The following is a 22422-nucleotide window of genomic DNA, read 5'->3' on the forward strand; positions in this document are numbered from 1 at the left end:
TTATAGGCACTGAGAGGGGGGACATTGAGAGAGAGACAGTGAGAGGGGAGGCAGTGAGAGATGGCAGTGTGGCAGTGAGATAGGGGAAGTGAGAGGGGACAGTGAGAGAGAGAGAGAGAGCGACTGGGAGGCGGGGAGCGAGTAGAGAGAGCAGTGAGAGGGGACAGATGGAGGAAAGACAATGGAGAGGGTGCAGTGAGAGGGGTGAGTATTAACTGAGGTGGACAGTGAAAAGAAAGGAAGGGGAGTAAGATGGTGTGTGTGTGTGTGTGTGTGTGTGTGTGTGTGTGTGTGTGTGTGTGTGTGTGTGTGTGTGTGTGTGTGTGTGTGTGTGTGTGTGTGTGTGTGTGTGTGTGTGTGTGTGTGTGTGTGTGTGTGTGTGTGTGTGTGTGTGTGTGTGTGTGTGTGTGTGTGTGTGTGTGTGTGTGTGTGTGTGTGTGTGTGTGTGTGTGTGTGTGTGTGTGTGTGTGTGTGTGTGTGTGTGTGTGTGTGTGTGTGTGTGTGTGTGTGTGTGTGTGTGTGTGTGTGTGTGTGTGTGTGTGTGTGTGTGTGTGTGTGTGTGTGTGTGTGTGTGTGTGTGTGTGTGTGTGTGTGAGTGTGTGTGTGTGTGTGTGTGTGTGTGTGTGTGTGTGTGTGTGTGTGTGTGTGTGTGTGTGTGTGTGTGTGTGTGTGTGTGTGTGTGTGTGTGTGTGTGTGTGTGTGTGTGTGTGTGTGTGTGTGTGTGTGTGTGTGTGTGTGTGTGTGTGTGTGTGTGTGTGTGTGTGTGTGTGTGTGTGTGTGTGTGTGTGTGTGTGTGTGTGTTTGGGAGGAGGGGCTGTGGGTGGAGGGGGCAGTGAGAGGGAGGCAGTGAGATGGGGGAGGTAGCAGTGAGGAGATGGGGCAGTATCGCCGTGTTTACTTTCCTCAGACCAGCATGTTTGCCAGCGTGACGGCCGGGACAGCCATCAGTTGGACTCGAATCCAGCTCCCAGCCCAGAGGTAGTATTCATAGCAGATTCTAACCAGCTTTTACGAATACCTTTCTCCTCGATAGTGGTTAATTATCACGAATCATTTTACCTGGGCGAATATTTTAACAGCCACACTGGTATGACTGAAATTTTTGTTAGTTATAATAGTGAAGATGAATTTATATAAATGAATTAATCCTACACACGTTCCAGTTCAAGACGATTTATGAATGCAATCTCAGGTCTTATGAAGCGGAGACAGCACGGCAACCCAGCTCACTTCATCCTTTCAGAACGGGGATTTTTTTTTTTTTTATCTGCTGCTTCTGCCAGACAAGTATATTTATCTCACTGGAGATTTCTTCCCAAACGATCTTACTTTATCATTTCAGTACTGTGATATATTTAAGATAGGTAATATTCATAATGACGCGAAGAGCAGAATGCTGCTTAGTTAAATTCCGCTTAGTTAAATTCCTGTATTTTACACTGAGCTAATTTTTACGCCTCCAGAGGGGATATTCAACTTAGGAAAGGCCACGCACAATGAAGGGGTTCTCAGCACCCACCTAACTACACTGTCGCATCACTTTTCTGGCTAATTCTTTAATGAATGAGCCAATCGGACTTCTAAGTCTTCAGTGATGTAGTGCTATCTACTTCTTCCTTCCCTTTCCCCCATCTCTCTGTCTGCCCTTCACTCTTCCTACTTCTCCCTTTCCCTCCTGTCAGTTTTTATTACTGTTCATTCCACATCAGGTGGCTCTACACTGAGTGACAAGCCTAACGGTTTTGTGTAACCTAGGAAACCATTCACTACGCTAGGTAGTAACCATATAATTACCTTTTAGGTTGATGAGCCTACTAAGGTGCCTTTATTAACTGCGTAGAGACTTGCAAATGCTACGTCCATCCAGGAACCAAACCTCCATAATATTCCCCATGCCTCGCTGTGGTGAGGCGCTATCAGCCGCAAGGGAATATCCCTTCATTGTACGGAACAAGTTTCTAGGGACAGCTGGCTACCTGTGGTTGATGGGTCTACTCGGTCAGACAGACTGGCTGATCAACAACAATATCAGGTACTGCAAGTGGTCAGCATCTGGAATGGACAAGATCTGCAAGCATGAAGGTTTGGGTTTATTTTTTTCAAAAAATCTCCACCTATCTTTCAGCCTGGATGAATCACAGGTTTAATAAAGCTACTATCCTAACACGATAATATCTTTAACGCGGCAGTGGCTAGCAGTCCAAGGGTGAGCGACGTGGGGCGTGGAACCTCTGTCTAAACTTGGCCATTGTTCCGCGAGCCAGACGTCACGACGGTATTATCGCCCTTACCAGAATAACGCCTTCTCTTGTCTTCCTTTTATTGTGTTTATAAATATTTGGCCAGCCGCTGGGTGCGTGTGACTAGCGCCTCGCTCTTAAGAGTGGAAAAAAATGAGACTTCTGTATTTCGTCCACTTTGACTTCGAGGGGACTTTCGTAATTTTGCAGGGCATATCCCGTACCTTAGTGCCGGAATAAGACAACAATATGGCTCTACATCCCTTCCACTGAATTTTCCGTGACTAGTATCATATTCTAATGTTAAATGCTGATTATAACACACCATACAGGACGGAGATACGGCAAGTTATGACAAATTAAAGTGAACAAAGTGGAGTCGAATATTTTGAAGAATTTTGTTTGGTAACAGTCACATACTATTTCCAATGGATATTTTCTTTGTCGCAGCCTTGTCATGAACACCTTCACTATAATGAGGCTGTTTAGATGTGGGAGCATCTCCTGGATCTGCTCATTCAATAACACCCTCAAGTTTTTCGGACGCAAGGCTCTTTATTCCCATAGACTTTTGCGACAGCTCGATGCGGCCTTCATGGTTCACATCTATTGATTTTATACTTACTGTGTGCTGAACAGGCTACGGAACAGACAATTTTCTCACCTCTGGAAAGATCTATCGTACCGTAATGAACAGGTAAATGAAGATTCCAGGTCATCCCTCCACTTCCTAAAGGTTCTCCTAAACTGACTGAAACCGTCTGAAGGTAGGAAGAGTACAATAAAAAGACGTCACTGAAGAGAAAGGGTTACAATAAGGAGTTTAACCCCACCACTGATCTTCTGTGTATGGGTCTTATCAGCGTCGCTCACCTTCTCTCAAGTCCCATTGTGCCAGGAGGAGCTCTCAGGGAGAAGATCAGTTATCCCATTGTTTGGCAAGTTTATCTGGCGCTAAGGAGGTAGGACCCGCCACCAGCCCTAGGAAGACCCCAGCCATCACCATTTCACAGTGATGACTCGGGGAACCGTATTTTAAGTGGTAAAGGAGACCTCCCAGCACTTCTTCCTTAGCGATTTATTCTGCACATTAAACCTTGGTATCCTCCTGGTCCTGATGCAAAGTATGTTGATATTAACACCAAATATGTAACACAAGGGAATGATGATGCAGTACCCTGCATAAACCGATCAGAAAAGGACGCTACGAAGCCTCATATGTCATCAATCATATTGCAATGGAAGAAAGGCACACAGTAATTATCTTTATCATACACTGAGATAAGGACGTCTTATTGTTTCTTGCCTCTTTCAGACGATTTTAATGAGATGAGAAGATAATCCTCTGTAATATCCTTCAGTGAGATGATGCGTTTATTCTCTCTCTCTCTCTCTCTCTCTCTCTCTCTCTCTCTCTCTCTCTCTCGTCACGTTACTACCATACACTCTTCATCCAAAGTGGGGTCCGTCCAAGTGAAGTAATAGATGAAAGGATACTCTGATTTGTCATGGGTTAAAGGTAACGAACTGACTGGATAAGCTGCATACGCATAGTAAAAGTTTTGCTGACCACATCGTTTTCCCAGTTTGAGGTAACCTAAATAAAAAAAGAGGGAGGGGGGAACCTACAAAGGCAAGTGTTGGAAAAGCCTAAAATCTATTGACGTTACACATATGGAACAACCTAAAAGTATTTTCTCATCAACAACTTCAGAAGCTGAGATCATAATGCAGCCAGTCACAACAAATGAAGACTCTGAAAACAGCTCTATTGGTTGTAATGTAACAATCTTCTTCAGCAGTAACTGCTGGGTACCATAAACGAGTGTAATGACATGCAGTTATTAGTTTACTCGCAATTCGGTATGCGAACCATTCCAAGATGACAAACACCATTCTGCGAAATTCAGCATACTCCGTTCCCAAATGTTCAAGCACTATTCTGTGAGTGTGTACAAACATAAGCATATAGTATTTTATGCATAATTAATAATACTGTATTATCTCTACGTTGATATTTTAATGGCAGCACAGTAACATAAGCATTCCCTACTACAATAAACAGGCAACAAAAAGTTCAAATGAAAGAGCAATGACAATTATAGTATGTGTTAAGTACCACGAATAGAAACCCTGAATATGGCTGCTGCCCCTTAACCCACAACACAAAGAACCACTGTGCACAACAATGATTATCAACAGCCATCCTCCCTCCCTCCCTTCCTCCCCTGTTGCCTTCCTTTCACCAGCGCTTCACCTGCCCACCTTCAAGTATGTCTGTAACGCAAAGCCAGACACATACCAGGGATACAGCTGAGCCTGCCGGGCCCCAGGGATTATTAGATTTTTTGTTTGTTTATTTCACCTTCATTTTCCTTCACTGAGATTAATCCCAAAACCTTGGCAGGCCTCCTAGTGCCAATTAGAGTCATCTGGGGTTAGCCATGGTAAAATTACGCTGTAGGTAAATCGTCCCCATGAGTGTAAGTCGATACCTCTTCTTCAGCAATGCATGTGTGAATAGCCAACTTAATGTGTGTTAAACACCGTAACTAATGCTCCATCGAAACACTTAAACCGGCTTTAAACCCTAAGTTGTTCACTTTCATAAAACTGGATAAGGCTGCCTCTGTACTCTGGGGATCATTACGTCAACACCTATTCGACGACTAGAGGTAGCTAGGCATACAAACAATAGGGCTGATATCCACAGGGAGAAATAATCAATGGATCCACAAATGAGATGGGTTAACTCAGATCAGTTCACTCTGGTAAAGGGACAAGAATTCAGTCTACAGGATGACGGTCTGTCTATCCGGAAACAAAGGGTAACAGTTGCCTTGATCCTCCGGTAGCATCTTAGCGGCCCCATCTGGTAAGAGTCTGGACCAGAGTGAACAAGAACCACCTATCCCACTGCAATACTTCAGCGGCGCCTTCACTCAGTTCCACAGGAAGTTGCCACACACACACACACACACACACACACACACACACACACACACACACACACACACACACACACACACACACACACACACACACACGAATTAAAGCAGCCGCTATTTCAGTAGTGACACAAACAGTATGTACAGTTGAGCTCGAGTTAATGGTACAGAAACTGGAACACAGAGCCTCTTGTAGAAATAGAGGAAATGCTTAAGCAACATATGCCTGATTCACGCTGTTCAAGTAGAGACAAAATGACTTACAGAAACTCATATCTCATGTTATATTCTACATCATGTGCCATCCACCTAACCACAGACTTATGACTTCAACTGTACTGGTATTTTTACAGGACTGCACTTAGGCCTACGGTACCACATGTGAGAGAAATGAGTCACCGAATTAAAGATATCCATCCTTTCATCAGTTAACCTCTTCACTCCAGAGCCGTTTTAATACTCTATACTTGCTATTATATTTTTGTTGCGATTCAAGATGGTTTACCCAAGCTTAAAGCGGTCTTTGACTCCTTTATTACTAGGCAGCACTCCTAAACTTAATTATATAGGCTGGTAGCAAGAGTAAACAAAAGGCATGAGCTCATCGTACTGTGGTGCTTAATATTGCGGCACCTGCCCCCTCTGTAATAACATACCCTTGGCTCTAGCATTCTCCAGTGCCCTTAAGACATGGCATGTGGTCAAAACAAAATGAGAAGACCCACAAAAGGGGCTATAAGAAGGGTTACATCTGCAGCGTCTCTCATACAAGCGATGTGAAGATTGCAGTAATGGCTCTGTCGTGGGAGGGTATCATCATTTCAGACACTTCACTCCAATGATGTGTTGTTTCACTTAATTCTCGCTGACATCGGAAGATTTTATTCAAGTCAGCAAGGATCTGTAGTAGTGAACGGGTTATTGAGGACTATATCTAAACACCTAAAGTCAGCTAAATCTCTCCCAAACACAATAAAATCACATGGCTGTATGAAAATAGAAGTGAAATAATATGCTGTCATTGTGAAACAGTTAAATTATAGAAAAAGTAATACCTAAGAGCGCTCAAGGCTCCCTTCCTACACCATCACAGCTGTCCACTGACCATCTGACCATCATAATGTGCGGTATCTTTGTAAAAGAATGCTAACCACCCTCCCTTCATTTGCATTATCTGGTACCCTCTGGGGTTGGAAGAGATCAAGATTTAACAGAACACAAGGAGTACGTGAGAAAATGAACTATACTCTTCACAATCTCTTATAATCAAATTAAGAATTTTGCATCATTTCGCGGTGGCCTCATGGTACTGTCTTACCAATGATAAATGCAGTGTGCAATTTTCAGAGACGTATTTCTCGTTGCAGCAAGGAAGCTAAATTTAAACTTTACACGTCTCACAACATGTCGACAAGTAGACTATTTATGAAGTTTTACGGTAGTTTCACATATTATTACAAACATTCGTGCTATAGCAGAATTCGACAACTGTTGGCGAGGTCTTTCACGTCTCTTTGGCGTCGGGAATGGCAACGGGCTTTCGTACTCTGATAAAATGACGTCATACTGAACTGTAGTTAAACATGCACTGCACTGGAGAGATCACATTTTAATGTGGAGAGCTGCCTGCTATGCAAATATACAGTTCTTATAAAAACATGCTTTTTCATATATCTCGGCTGATTCAGTCAATATTGCAACAAAAAAAAGATAATTTTACCGTTAGCAGTAAAATGGAACGATTGTTGTTAGAAAACATTTTCTCTCAACAATTACACACCCATAACATTACATAAACACAGAGAGTGGAGCCGTAAAGTCTGTGCTACAAGCAAGTACACTTCACATTTGTAGATATTAATCTTAAGCGAGAGAACACTAGGAGGAGGTCAACATACAAAGGTTTATTCACGCCATAAATCTTAGCCAACCAATGAGTTACTGTTTACAGGCTGTGAATAGCACTTGTTCTCCCGCGGGCCCGATGAATGTGATAAGAGCGAATAGTAAACACCGCCATCAGTTTTGTTATGCTGATGAAATGGGTGCCATGAATACCAACAAGGTCAATTAGCTCAAGAAGAGGATTATAAATAACATTTGTTTGCATATGTTGTTAATGAAACCACACTGGTTATACGGGATTTTTACAAGAGTAGAAGCATTAATGGCACACATAAAATTAAGAAGAAACAATTATATAACACAATATATCGTGCAATAAAAACCGATGATTATTTTATATATTGCCGCTGCATTACTATGAAATCAAGTTTGGGTAAAAATGATGTACCGGTATGCAATTAAGATAAAATAAATCAAAGACAGTATTATGTTTATAGCTTACCTAAATGTAATACAGTAATTTTCATCTCAACTCCTCAGACGAGACGTACTTTTTTATTCTTTTCTACCTAGAGCGAGGCAATTACTCTCGGCTTATGAGTTAACTTATATGGTTAACTGAGTCAGAATCACCCACCAGAGTTCTTTCAACTCGAGATCCTAAGTACACACACACACACACACACACAACTCGATGTCAAATCTATGTCTCGTTCAGGGCATGGTAATACTGTACAGAATGATGCTGGAGAGAGACGCCTTCCCGAGGTGATACAGATATACTCGAGAGGTGGGCCTGTCCGGTTATTCAAACGTTCCTCAACACTCTCCCTATCCCATGAAAAGAGGGCGGTGGACTGCAGGAAAAAGGCAATCTCAGCCTACAGTCTACGGGAAATCACACCCAGATGAACCTTTCGTTGCAACTACTATTCTTTTTACTCTAACTTGGCCTAGGTTTTCGTCCTTTTGCCGCTTATTTCATGTACCTCAGTGGCAGGAAAAGACAGGACTATGGTTTTTTTCATCTTTTCCATTGCATTTCTTCATGATAAACATAAAACTGTGGTGCTAATGTATCCTTACAAATCAACGTTCACAATGGACAGATGGCAAATTTAGGCAAGGTCAATGTAAATAGACTGTAGTGCCACTTTTGTATGCAGTCGCCTGTCACTTCAGTACTGGTAATCCGACAGCACGTACTATTATTCTGCAATATTATCTACAGTCTACTTAAAGCAATATAGTATCAGGCGGTGCATGATATCGCCCCTCAGTACATTTCCTCATTAAAGCAAAGCAACTTATAATAATATTGTTAGTAAAATGTCATATGCGAAATTTTCTCTCTCTCCCTCTCTCTCTCTCTCTCTCTCTCTCTCTCACTTGCCATTCCTTGACCTTCGTCTTCCGCCTCCCCTCCCTTGAAGAATAATTACCCTCCGGATAAGAAGCGGTTTAACTTTCAGAAGCAAAAGACTGGGCGCTTTCTAATAGTCCTGTGTTTTTTTTACTAAGCTTCCTTCCTGTCCATATTTTTTTTTTTTCGCTATTTTTTCCCTCTGCATATAAGTACATGCTAACACTGTGATTTACGATGAGCGAGAGATAGAACACCACGCCATTAGCCTAGAATCTTGAAGTGGGAATGAGAATAAGGATATAGGGAACGAACGCTTAAACACAAACATTAAATCGACACTTAAGTATTGTGAAAATTTTCGTTAGGAGAAAGACGGCTGTAATTTCCTAGGATTTTCAAGGTTCTTTTATTGGTTTTAAGACAGGTTATGGATCCAAGTTACTAAATAAAAACAGACAGGATGTATAGCAAAGGAAAAGGACAAATATCACACGAAAGACTGGTCAGTGTTTACGCTGATACTGAAGACGAAATAACATGGACATTCCTAAAGGTGCTAAATGTTGGATATAAACTTTTCAACTCGGCTGCAATCGCTGTAGCTGAAGGTAAACATGGATTTAATTGAACACAATTTCTTGTTTTTTCAATTCTTTTCCTCTCTGTCTCTCTGTCTCTCTCTCTCTCTCTCTCTCTCTCTCTCTCTCTCTGAAAATACTTTTTTTTTTCTTCCTCCAAGCATAATCAACGGGTTTCCTTTCTCGTGCACTTGGCAACTTTTTCTGGAGAACTATAAATGAAGGATGGGTAAGATAACCTACTCTTTCCCCTTTTTCGTTATTTGTTTCCTATCTTCTCGTCTTTTTGAGGCACCAGCACAGATATAAAACACTTCTGGTGGCCGGATAGCTATATTAACTGTGAACTTCCTGTTGATAAGTAACACATAAATGCAAATCAGCAAGTCACTAAAAACTCGTGAACTAGTAATTCATATACGTACAAAAAGTAAGAATTTATTAAGAGAAATGTACTTTCTATTATTGTTTTTCTTAAAAAATCATGATGCTACATGAACAGGCAGTATACACCAATAAAAGTTTACAGGTTTGTTAATTAACAGAGAGAAAATATTTTTCATAAAAAGGGAGACGTCCTTACGAAAATGATTTTCATCATCCATGTGAACGGGATGCTAATTATCTTGAGTGTGTGTGTGTGTGTATATATATATATATATATATATATATATATATATATATATATATGTGGAGAGGATGGAGGGTGAAAGACTGACGAAGAGAGTGTATGTGAGTGAGGTGGGGGGGGGAAAGAGGGAGGGGGAGGCCGAGGATGAGATGGAGAGATGGGGTGGAGAGGTATATGAGAGAGGGGGGTGTGAGTTGGGAGCAGGGGAGTGAAATGGCGGGGGACAGGGCGACTTGGAGGCGATTTGTTTGTGGCCACCCCAAACGGGATTGAGGCGTCTGGCAATAGATAGATAGATAGATACACACACACACACACAGATCTGCATATGCATATTAAGTGGGTTTCATTAGGATCACAATCTTAATGTTAATACTTGTATTTCTGTGCGTATTAATTTAGCGACGACAACCTTTAGTAAAAATAATTTTAATTTTAACCATGCACAAAATTTTACAGGTACGGCTGCGGACAATATGAAACCTGTACATAATAGTCAGAAAAGTTATGTTGGGCTCCAAGCACACCATCAGTGGGTTTGGAAAGTCATTGCTGATTGTATCCTTTGTTGTTGTAATGAAGAGAATTAATATCTGTGATCACAAGTTTAGTCCCTCTTCGCTTCCCCCCCCCCCCACCTGTCCGGTGTTTACAGACAGTCTTCGAGTTTCAAGCAACGTGGCAACATTGTGTTTGTTTATATTCGACTGGATGGACTTCGTCTTGGAAGATATAGTAAGTAATCTGTAGTTCATTCACTTTAACTTGGGGGAGAGTTTTGTCTTTTTGCAGCCTACGTCATGAGTCACAGGCATATAATACAACAGCTCTTTCCATATTACTTCTTTCAGACTAGTGTCACATGCTGCTGTTAATCTCTTCTTCCAGCTCAGCCTCCAAGATAAAGAGGTGGCTGTTATAGGCTTAGTTAAAGTGAACTGAGTACATGCAACGAAGAAATTACTAAACAAAGTTTTTGAACTTAAGGATATTACTTGAAACTTGAAGATTATCTGAAACGTGGACCTAAGGGAGGCTACTTAAGAAGAAGTGGGTTAGTAACAGTAGTTATTGTTGTAACTCCGTCTTTATCTGCAACGTGAACCCGATGGACTGCAGACTGAGTTGTCCTTCTCTGACAGTCCACCATCCTCCTCTCGAGGGACAGGGAGGGGGTTGAGGGATGTTTGCATAACCAGGTAGCTCCCTCACCATATTTAATCGGAGCCACCTCATAAAGGCATCCCTCTTCAGCACCAAGAATTGAGGGTACTCACCGTGAATGAATCGTCGCACTGGACCTTGGCGAGGGATGGGTCGTTGAAGATCTTGAGCTCCTGAAGCGCCCCCTGGAGGAGGAACAACCACAAGTGTGTAAGCACCAGCACCACCAGCCGCCGACACACCCACCTCACCATCATCACTTATCGGACTGTGATCACAAACCATTCATCACTAACTTCACCTCACACATTCTGTTATCAGTGTTTTTGTGACTAATTCATCACTTAATGTTACACATTGTGATGCTATATTAGTGTTTTAATTATGTGACTAATCATTCTTCACTGTTGGTAACTCGTTGTTGTTCTTATCAGCGTTTTTAAACCTCTCATGATCGGGCCACTCCTACAGCAGTATTTTATTCCAGCTAACGCTAGACGCTTTTTTTTTTTTTTTTTTTTTTCAGCGGAAACTGAGATGTAGGAACCTCAGAGTGTTATGAAAGGTAGCATTAATTCTCTCATGATCGAGACAACTTTTAGTATTTTATTTCAGTGTAGGCCAAGCGATTTTATTCAGCCATGTTAATCAGTGGAGCCTGAGAGAAGTATGCCCTGCGTTGTTTGGTAACGCATTTCTTATCAGCATAATATATCTTCTGCATGTAATTCGAAATTGATATCGGCTGTTCAACAAATGAATAGTATTACTCGTACAGCCATCATAATGAAGAAGAAATGAAGATGCACCCGGGGCTTGAATAAGACAACAGGCTGAATTACTGATGAATCAATTTATGCTCACAGCCGTCGTGACAGACATGAAAAAGTACGCGGGGTTCGAATGGGACTCGGTCGAGTCACTTATGAATCAGTCTATTTTGATAGCCATCGGAACAGAGTTGAATGCTGAGGTAAGCGGGGTCTGAACGGGATCCAGGCACTGATGAATCAATTTACTCTGACAGCCATCTATATAGAGCTGACATGAAGAAACAAGCGGGGTTTGATCGAGGTAAAGGCACGGAAGTAAGGCACATAGCTGGAGTTCGTATGAGAGCGGGAGGGTAAGCCTGGCACGTCTATCTGCCCCGGCCGCCAGCACCACACTGGCTGAGCGCAGAATAACAACACTGTCTACCCGGAGTCTGCCTCTTGAGGGGTGCCAACGTGGCTATCTCCCTCAACTGAACGAGAACTTAAGACTGTTTCGCCCTTAGTATGGTAACTACTTCTTAGAACTCACTTTCTTTTGTCTTAGTCTTTTAGTTATAATGAACTGCTGTATTTGTGGAATGAAATATTGTTGCTCTGTTATAAATTATTAAGCTTCCACTGTTATGTGCCAGGGTATCTCACTTTACTACTCTCATTCATGACTGGCATTCAGTGACACCATTCCCCTGAGTGACGGGCTTGTGCTGGATGATGATTTTGAGGAAATTATTCAGCAGTATGTTTGGGGACCTGGATGTAAAAACAACTGAGAATCTTACTCCCCAGGAAGACTGGGACTTGGCAAAAACAGACTCCCTACAATTGCTATGATCTTCCTCTAACGACGGCCCGGCAAGGGTGACTACTGATGGCTACTATATATAAAAATTCGACAGTAAGATATTGTTGTCAGAATGAGGGTGACATGAGTTACTGTTGCTGGGTGTGATGGAGATGTACTACTGTGCATTTTGTCACGTCTCGCTCTCACAGGCGCTTAGATGCCAGCACTGAGTAGCTACTAGTACATTACTTGACCTTTTGTACTTTAAATATTATATAGAGAGGTAATGGTTTTGATACGGAATGTCGAATTCACGGTCTTTATAAATGCCGTCATTATTCATCAGGAACTTTATTCATAATGCATGTCTGTTGAAAGATGTATGCATTTACCAAATGCAAATAACAATTTTATTATTTACATTTAGCAACCAACGGGTGTACAAAAATTTCCCTGACATTCGCTGTTTGTCAACAACTTTCTCGCGCACCTTACCGCACTATGCGATGAATTTGAGTAACATGACATTTTATTGTTTGCGACCATGCAATTATTGCCAGCTAAAAATTGGTCTAAATTGTTTATACGGTAATAAAAAATATATAACTGCTGGGTATGCAAGACGCATTTAATTCTGAAGAAGATTAAATCATATCTGTCACTTTCATGTGACAGCTCACACCCAGAGCATCTATAGCTTAAAATAACTACCTTACCGGTTATAAATATTACCGTACGTCATTAAACTATGATCTTAATTCCTTCAATCCGATGACGTAATTATTTTAGTAATCCCACTATCAGATGATTTTACACATTTTAACAGAGCACCTTCGTAGTGAAGGGGTTGACGAAGTGTATATGACTCCCTTTAGCTCTGGAACTCTCCTAAGCTGGATCAAAGCGTCGGAGGGTAGCAACAGGGGGTATGAAGCCCGTAAATGTGGATCTGTATACCTGTGAGATGGAGTCAAGATTCCGATGACTTGAATGGAGAGTATATGAAGGTCTTTGACCATTCACTTGGGCAGGCTGTTGTTAGTTTCTCCTATCAGTTGTTTTTCTTCTGTCTTACTGGGCTCTACCTAACCCTATCCTAGGATTGTAAAGGAGGTATGGCTGATGATGATAACGATGAGATGATGATGATGATGATGAAATGCGTCATCGGATTAAAGAAGTTAATGAAGGTAACGAGATGCCAGTTTGACAAATGGGGCGTCTGTTCGTTGCTCTGACAGGGTAGGGATGTCTGACTAATGAAGTGACACACTGATTAATAATTTGGGTACCACGCCATGCTGAGCTGTCATAGGCATCTCCCGAGGGTGACGCAGAAATTGAACCTGTGTCTCCTTAGCTAGAAATGATCTTCTGACAAATGTGCAGTCTTATAAATCTTCCAAAGTTCTAAAAAATTAGTTAAATATCCTTAACTTTTAAATCTATATGACTTTTCTTGTTCATTATGGAAAAGTTACATATAACTGTTCGAACATTTTTTTCGACCCGGTGTAGAGAAAAAAAAAATCTGAAGTGAAACATCCGCCTGTAAATAAAACTTAGGGCATTTTTAAGTATCTGTCTGTTTTCTATCTAATATATTTACTCGTTGTACTGCAGTCATTAATTTCATACTGGTTGGTCAGTTCCTGTACAATGACGCTTCTACGAATCCCTGAGTGCAACATGAACTACAACAGAGAGATACACAGGACATTGAAAGGACAGCGGTTTATATCTGATTACAAAGCAGTTCTTAGAATATTAATCCTCTCACGAACAGTATTAATCAATTACAGTTTCTCATGAACAGATATTGAACCAAACTGTTATATACAAAAAATAGCTAAGAAAGAGATGCCTAGAAGCTTCCTGAGCCGAGAATAAGACTAAAGATTCTATACATCTATCTACTGTCATCCATGTCATATCAGAAGCGCAGAGTCCAAGGCTAGGGTTTTCAGAATTCCAGACATTTAAAGCAAGAGTTATTAGCCACTCGCTTTTATGCAGCAGTACGTTGGTAAAGATCGCAACCATTCCTTGGATTTAAACCCCTATGGGCAAAATCCTGTTGGAACACCTTAACACACCTAATCACCAAGCGTTCACTTGTTCGTGATATGGTTACCACCCATCGTAGTAACTGATTTCCTGAATTAAAGAAAACTGTGTGGCTTGTCCCTCAGTGTAGAATCACCCGGTCAGCCCAACAACGAGTGAGTGGATCTCTCTCTCTCTCTCTCTCTCTCTCTGTGTGTGTGTGTGTGTGTGTGTGTGTGTGTGTGTGTGTGTGTGTGTCTGTGTGTCTGTGTGTGTGTGCGCTTGCGTCAGAGTACGGCGAATAATATGATAAGATTCGAGCGGGGCGTTGGCTGTGGATGGGGCAAGTCAGGCTCACTCGTTATTCTCACTCCTTATGCACGGTCGCTGGTAGAGACGATCATGATGAAGAAGGGGATGCTATTGTGCTGATATGCTAGTCTGATGGGGTGCTGTTATGAGGGCATGCTATTATGACAGGATGCTGTTATAATACCATTCTTATTTGATGCTATTATGATGAGGTGCTATAGGGACACTAGAATATTATGATGGAGTGCTATTATGCTGGGCTGCTATTTGATTGAGATGCTAGTTAAATGCTGTACTGATGGATTGCTAGCATGATGGGATCCTAGAAATGATATAAAGGAATGCTGCTTTGGTAAATGTTCCGAATGACGCCTTTTTATATTTTGCTATATCTCTCGTGATCCTTTTCATTTTATTTTTTCGTCTTCTCTGGGTTGAACTATCTTGGTAAATGTTCTTTTTGTATTTTGCAGTTTCTCTCGTGAATTATTTATTTATTTATTTTTTATGTATTTATTTTTGTCTTTTTGGGATCATCTATCTCAATGCGTCGGAAACATCCCTTTCCTCCCTATAAGCCCAACAGTAACGGGGTACGCATTATCACTGTGGAGTTTTGGGTGGAGGATCACGCAGTGGAAATGTAGGCTATATAGCTACTTCTTCATGTTGTTGGTGTTTTCAGGTCTCCTTAATATGTGTACCAGATCTTTTAACAAACCTCCGTCTAACCAAAGTAAGGTAAGGTAAGGAAAGGTAAGTTAAGGTAAGGTAAATGCCTGAATTGCCCATTTTATCGTCCTGGCATGGGTGGATCCAGGGGTGTTCCTTTCGCTGGCCGGACAACACCCCCTGTTTTGGTTTATCACACAGATATGAGTATACACTACTTTGCATATACGGCTTTTATCTTTTCCATGCTATTATGCTTAACTTCTTCCCTAACAAAATTGCGTTGCTTTAAAATTAGTGGTCTAGGAGAAAGGGAGCATTGAACCTCCACTGATTTGGAAAGTGATATGGGCAGCATCTTAAAGTGATATGGATAACACCTCAAAAATATTCCCCCCCCCAAAAAAAAAAAAAAAAAAAAAAAAATTTAGCGACAGTGGAATTTTACTTATGCTTCCCTTACTAACTATTGGGCTTTCTCTCAGCTGGGGAAAGTAACAGAAAACGGCTACTTATTAAACTTAGGGGTAACAGCGTTTGCATGTAGTAGGTTAGTGTTTGAGTATTACATTGCGGTAAAGAACTGAATGGTTCATATTGTTACGTCAGATACTCATTAATTAACAATGCATTTACACTTCAGCAATATAGTTGTTCGTAGACGGCTAGCATTGCGGTCTCAGCTGAATATAATCGTTTGGCGTTAGTTGGAATAAGTTAGTATGCTTTCTTAGGGTTTTTAAGACCTTGAGAGAGTTAATGGTATCGTTATTCCCACTCTTAGGGTTCCCTGCTTCCTCTCAGCTGAATAAAATTGCTCAACGTAAGCTGGAACAGAGAACTAGAGTTGTCCAGAGAATGAGGAGAGTTAGCGGTGGCAGTAGGCTACTCAGCTTCTTTCACCTTAACTTGGCCCAGATTTTCGCTCTTTTGAAGCATATTTCACGTATGTCAGTGACAGAAGACATTGCTAAGGCGTTACATTCTTTCAATAGCAGTTCCTCATGACTAGCATCATTTTCCCACATTAATCGATTGTTATAACCCAGTATTCAAAACTGAGATGACAGTTCTAGGCCAAATTAGAGTAAAAAGGATATACCACTCTCAAGCTCCTATGACTCATCCTCAGCTGGATAAATTCGTCTGTCAGCTGGAATAAGGGTTCTAGAGACGTCCCAACCATGAGAGGGTTATTTCCAGCACATGATAAAGCTTCTTCATGAGTTTATATTATCATGGAGAATTACTTTTCAGTGTTCATTTGACACCTAAAACAGAATAATAAGCTTTTCCTAAGCCCTTCAGTCCATGTACGCCATATATAGTTTATTCTTATTGCCAACAGACGATTTTATTCAGCTTTGGGGATATTTGGGGGGACTGGAAATGGTAGATACAGTCTTTATTAACTCCTCCCCTTTTATTTTACTACGGGGTACTTTTAATTTAAATAAACTCATCTGGAGATAAGAATAATAACGCAGAGAACACATGTCATCAGACTGAAGAAATTTACTCCTTCAGTTCGATGCAGTCTTATATAATTTGTTTTTGTTAAGACTACATGATTGTGTTCAGCTTAGAAGTGACTTTTGAAAATGGATAGATCAGTTATGGCCTTTATTAGGGTAAGGGTACTCTGAGAAACTGAATAAAATCGCCTGGTACACACAACAACAACAACAACAATAATAAAGTGTCTTATAATAATAATAATAATAATAATATAATCATCTGGCAGACAAAAATGTAATGATAATCATCATCATCATCATTATCACCATCATCATAATGACGCACTCAGGCCAAGCTAGTTAACATCGCCAGACAACATTATCATGAACAGCTTACCTCGAACTCCCCTTTAAAGATGCCGCCAGCCTGACCGATGTAGAGGGTGGAGGCGGTGTCGAATACAAGCTGTTCAGGGACTCGCTTCACCAGGACATCACTGTGCATCTCGCAGTTGTACCACAGTTGGATGTCCGCCTCTGATACACTCAGCGCTATCCTGCATCACAACACACACAACGCCATCACCACATGACACAGAGTACTATCACCTTACAAACAACAGCATAACACACATAAAGTCATTACTATATTGCACAGAATGATATATCACCTTGCAGATATCACCATGATCATAAAGCATATAACATTATCACCATAACGTACTCAGCACCTACAGTCTTGGTATCAGGCCCATGCACCACAGCATAAACACACACCACTGGTACAACATTATCAATATCACCATGTACCACACATCTCACTATCACCACTACTCGTACAACACCATAATTGTCACACACATGCACCTCGAAGTTTACTTCATGCACCACAACACAACTGGCACACCTAAGCACTATAGCACAAACAAACACCACCATACCACCCTCTATGTCACACACCCTTACCAGAAAATACCGCAGTCACTACAACATCATTAGTCACACCCAAGCACTGTCCATCAAACAATAATATTACCAGTATCACCATCTGTTACTTAAGTATAATAATCGTATCTGCAGCAAACCAAGAGTATTACAACTTGCTTATCGCGGTATGGTACAATATACATGCCTAATACTGGCTGACGTAATACCCATGTAATGAACAGAGCTGAATATATGATACTGTATACTTTAAGTGGTTGCTGAAGAAATATGACGACATGGAATTCTGTGCACCATTTAGACTGTGTACACCATTTTATCATGCTTTAGATGGTACAGTACTCTATTAGATATAAGTAGGAAGCACACACACACACACACACAAACACACACTCACACACACACACACACACACACACACACACACACACACACACACACACACACACACACACACACACACACACACACACACACACACACACACACACACACACACACACACACACACACACACACACACACACACACACACACACACACACACACACACACACACACACACACACACACACACACACACACACACACACACACACACACACACACACACACACACACACACACACACACACACACACACACACACACACACACACACACACACACACACACACACACACACACACACACACACACACACACACACACACACACACACACACACACACACACACACACACACACACACACACACACACACACACACACACACACACACACACACACACACACACACACACACACACACACACACACACACACACACACACACACACACACACACACACACACACACACACACACACACACACACACACACACACACACACACACACACACACACACACACACACACACACACACACACACACACACACACACACACACACACACACACACACACACACACACACACACACACACACACACACACACACACACACACACACACACACACACACACACACACACACACACACACACACACACACACACACACACACACACACACACACACACACACACACACACACACACACACACACACAAACACACACTCACACACACACACACACCCACACACAAAAGCCCTCCTCACCTGCTCCACGACCCCACGAACTGCGGCACAAGGAACGATGCGATAATTTGTGAAGTCATGTGTCTCTCCCCGTCGGTGTAGTAGAGGGAGATGTTGGTGCGGCCCAGATCAGCAGGCATCACACCCACGCCCAGCTGGATGATATTCTCTAAGGGATTGGTCACGGCGAAGGGAAACATAGGGTGATCCGAGTCTGGTTTCATGGCGATCATTATCTGTGAGGGAGAAAAAGAATAGACAATATTATATACTCATTTTACACCATCTTGGTCTAAAATTGCCTTGTCTCCATCACTATTTCTGAGTTGTAAGAACAGAGTAACACGGACTATGATGCTAGTCGCGAAGAAGTGCCGTAGTATTGTCTTTTTCTGCCACTGAGCCACGTGAAATAAGCTGCAAACGAAAGAAAATCAGGGCCAAGCTAGATTAAAATGAGCATAGTTGTATCTTTATCATCATTCTGGCCTCTTCTTTTTTCCCGTCTAATGATGCGGTGAGGTGGAGTCCAGGAAGTATGAAGAAAAAACACGATAAAGGGGGAACTACCAACAGAATGCCTGGTAAAATGAGCTAGGCACTCATTATTACCTCTGCCAACGAAAACTGGAGGAGTTTGTGAGTTCAACCCTGTTTGTCTGTTTCTCCACAAGATACCTGAATAAGCTATTGATGGATTTCAATGAATGATTGCTTAAAATGAAATTTTGTGGATATGTGTGCCGTGGGCAAAGGAAAAGTTTATCTTGTGATCTGAGTGCATATCCTTGTTCAGAATAGTTTTTTTTTTTTTTCCACAAGACATTTAAAAAGGTATTGATGAAATCAGGGAAATTCTGTGGATAGGTGGGCCGTAACCCAAGGAAGAGTTTATTAACTTTTGGTGGTGATCTGATACGGGCGGAGGTATATGTTCTCAGAGTGCGCTTAACTTTTCTTATTCTAATTATTAATATTGCCGTCATTTCTCCTCGCCGTTATCATTATAATGGTCGTTTTCGTTATCATGATTATTTTTGGTATCATTATTATTAAAGTCATCCTTCATCACATTCACTGGCTCATCATTACCATCCTCTTCGTAAACATGTTAATTATATTTTTGCTAGCGTCAGATAAATATGATACTTTCGGGAGAGATCACTTGAGCTAGGGAGGTTAAATTTAGTTAGATACAGCATTCGCAAATTCCATTTATTACTAGCTTATTCCCCTCAGCAACACTAAATCGTCCGTTTAAAAGAAACAACTAATGAAAAAATGCATCCTTGTACTAAAGAAGTTAATCCCCCCCCATCTAATGACCTCTAATGATTTTATTCTGGCTACTTCCGGACGATTTTCTGCAGCTCAAGGAGGACCTGTTTTAAAAAGTAACTCCATTAAACCCTTCGGTACGATGATGACTTAGTTGTTGCAGTCTTGCTCTCTCTGGACGATTTTGTCTTGTTCAGGGATGACCTACTGTAGTGAAGGAGTAATGAGCGCGAGCGCGCACACACACACACACACACACACACACACACACACACACACACACACACACACACACACACACACACACACACACACACACACACACACACACACACACACACACACACACACACACACTCCACTGGATGTTTTCTGGCACTGAATGAACCAGATGAGTTTTATTTGTTTACAAATTATTAATTATTCCAGAGTAAGCAATAGCTAATAACCAGGTGTACTGTAAAAACAAAAGAATATATTATTCCTTGTCAGATTTAAAGTCGATCGTTTATTTAATTCTGGCTGTAAGAAAACACTCCCATTGTGCGTAGTGTGTATGCCCGTGTGTGCATGCGTGCGTCTGCATGTGTGTGTGTGTGTGTGTGTGTGTGTGTGTGTGTGTGTGTGTGTGTGTGTGTGTGTGTGTGTGTGTGTGTGCAATATAGTAAGCATCAGTAAAGCGATATTCAAGTATACGACAGTATGAAGAATTTATAGCCAAAACTCATAAAAAATATATTGAATAAGAGTATGTGTATACGTAAGAAAAATTCGTGAAATCTGCTTAAGGAAAGGAACGCACATTTTTTTTTTTTTTCCAGTGTTGTGTGCTAGGGCTATCACCAAATCTCCTGATACTCCATGAATAACTTAGAACGTATATGTGCAAACAGCCAAAGATAAAGGAAGATTGATGTGATTTTTACGTGCATAGTTTGTGTATACTATGCATGTAGTTTCAATTTGTTTATTATGTACGTACGATATTGTGTGTTACACCTACTTCTCACATCAGTAGCTATTGTACCTAATGGGTATCAATTGCAGTTTATCCTCTCTCTCTCTCTCTCTCTCTCTCTCTCTCTCTCTCTCTCTCTCTCTAAATATAGAACAATGTACGAGGATACTTATATGCTGAGGAACATGACTGCGAAGGCTATATGAGAAATTCCAATCACTCAAAGGGCTCATGCGAAAAATATAATGAAGGCTTGTGTTTAAGGTGAGTGGAGGAGAGAGGACAGGTGGCGGTGAATATTAATACCTCTGAACATAGAAACAGTATGGAAAGAAGAACTGTGTTCCTCCACAGAATCGAGATAGCTGAGGAACTGTGGGCAGTCAGTCGATTTTGCGAATATTCTGATGAGTATGATGATGACAGTGGAATTATGGGAAGTGTAAAACGGTAGCCTATATATATACGCATACTTACTGGTTTATTATTATTATTATTATAGACTGCCAGGACCTACTGCAGACAAACAGTAGAGAACCGAGAAGACTGAAGTTGGGGAAGAAGAGAACAAGTAAGGTTGTTACCCACACACCCTCCACGCAACACCCACCTTACTTGGACATTACTTACAAAACAGGAGGATACAGAAAAAGGGGTTGCTGTCAGTAACTTCTGACGGCTTGAACATGCTGAGAAACTAGTGAGATTAAAGGAAGAGAATTAAGTTTTTTTTCCAATAGGTATAAAATTCTGATATGATTTCATACAAGAACACTTGCACATTCTTTACTCTGTTCACCACCCATAATATGCCAAACATCAAATTCTGGGTTATTTCTTACTCAAGGAACAAGTATATAATTTTTATGTAAAATATCCTCTTCTTGTGATTTAAATGAATGTGAAAGATTATACACTGAAATTATGATAATGGAAGAAAAAAAGTATGCATATAAAAAAGAAGTGGTTGAGGTGAGTGCAAGAACGACGTTCTGACTAAAGGATGAAGTAAGAAATATATGACTAAGAAATATGTGAAGGAGCTAGTAAAGATCAAGAAGATAAATTAATTGATGATTTTGGGAAAGGAATATAATGTCACTATTTTGAAGATTTTTTTTTAATGCATAGAAGAAGAAACCAAAGGCCAGGTGCCTGTAAGACCGTTTCCTAACACAGAGCCAAATTCAAGATCCGTTCATTTCGAGATGCCTGGACGTACTGCGTTTGAAAGACTGTAGGTCATAGACCGTAGGAAACACAGATAGTGGAGTACAGTTC

At 41.2% G+C, this 22422-nt stretch overlaps 1 protein-coding gene across 2 annotated transcripts in view; it reads right to left on the reverse strand.

Annotated features, from left to right (window-relative positions):
* The window catches only part of LOC145394785 (uncharacterized), a 259600-nt gene that overhangs the window by 211968 nt on the left and 25210 nt on the right, over positions 1-22422 (reverse strand). The window contains exons 2-4 of one of the 2 annotated variants that reach the window (XM_080268565.1): positions 18927-19141; positions 17217-17376; positions 10886-10957 (exon numbers count right to left, since the gene is read on the reverse strand). In XM_080268565.1, coding sequence (XP_080124691.1) covers positions 10886-10957; positions 17217-17376; positions 18927-19141 — 447 coding nt within the window. Of the gene's footprint in view, positions 1-10885; positions 11165-17216; positions 17377-18926; positions 19142-22422 lie in introns of those variants that run through there. The other variant, XM_080268566.1, reaches the window with a different exon arrangement.

Source organism: Coenobita brevimanus, chromosome 28 (assembly GCF_032717465.1).
Source record: "Coenobita brevimanus isolate Jiangsu-jjx chromosome 28, ASM3271746v2, whole genome shotgun sequence".
In the NCBI taxonomy this organism is placed as follows: domain Eukaryota; kingdom Metazoa; phylum Arthropoda; class Malacostraca; order Decapoda; family Coenobitidae; genus Coenobita; species Coenobita brevimanus.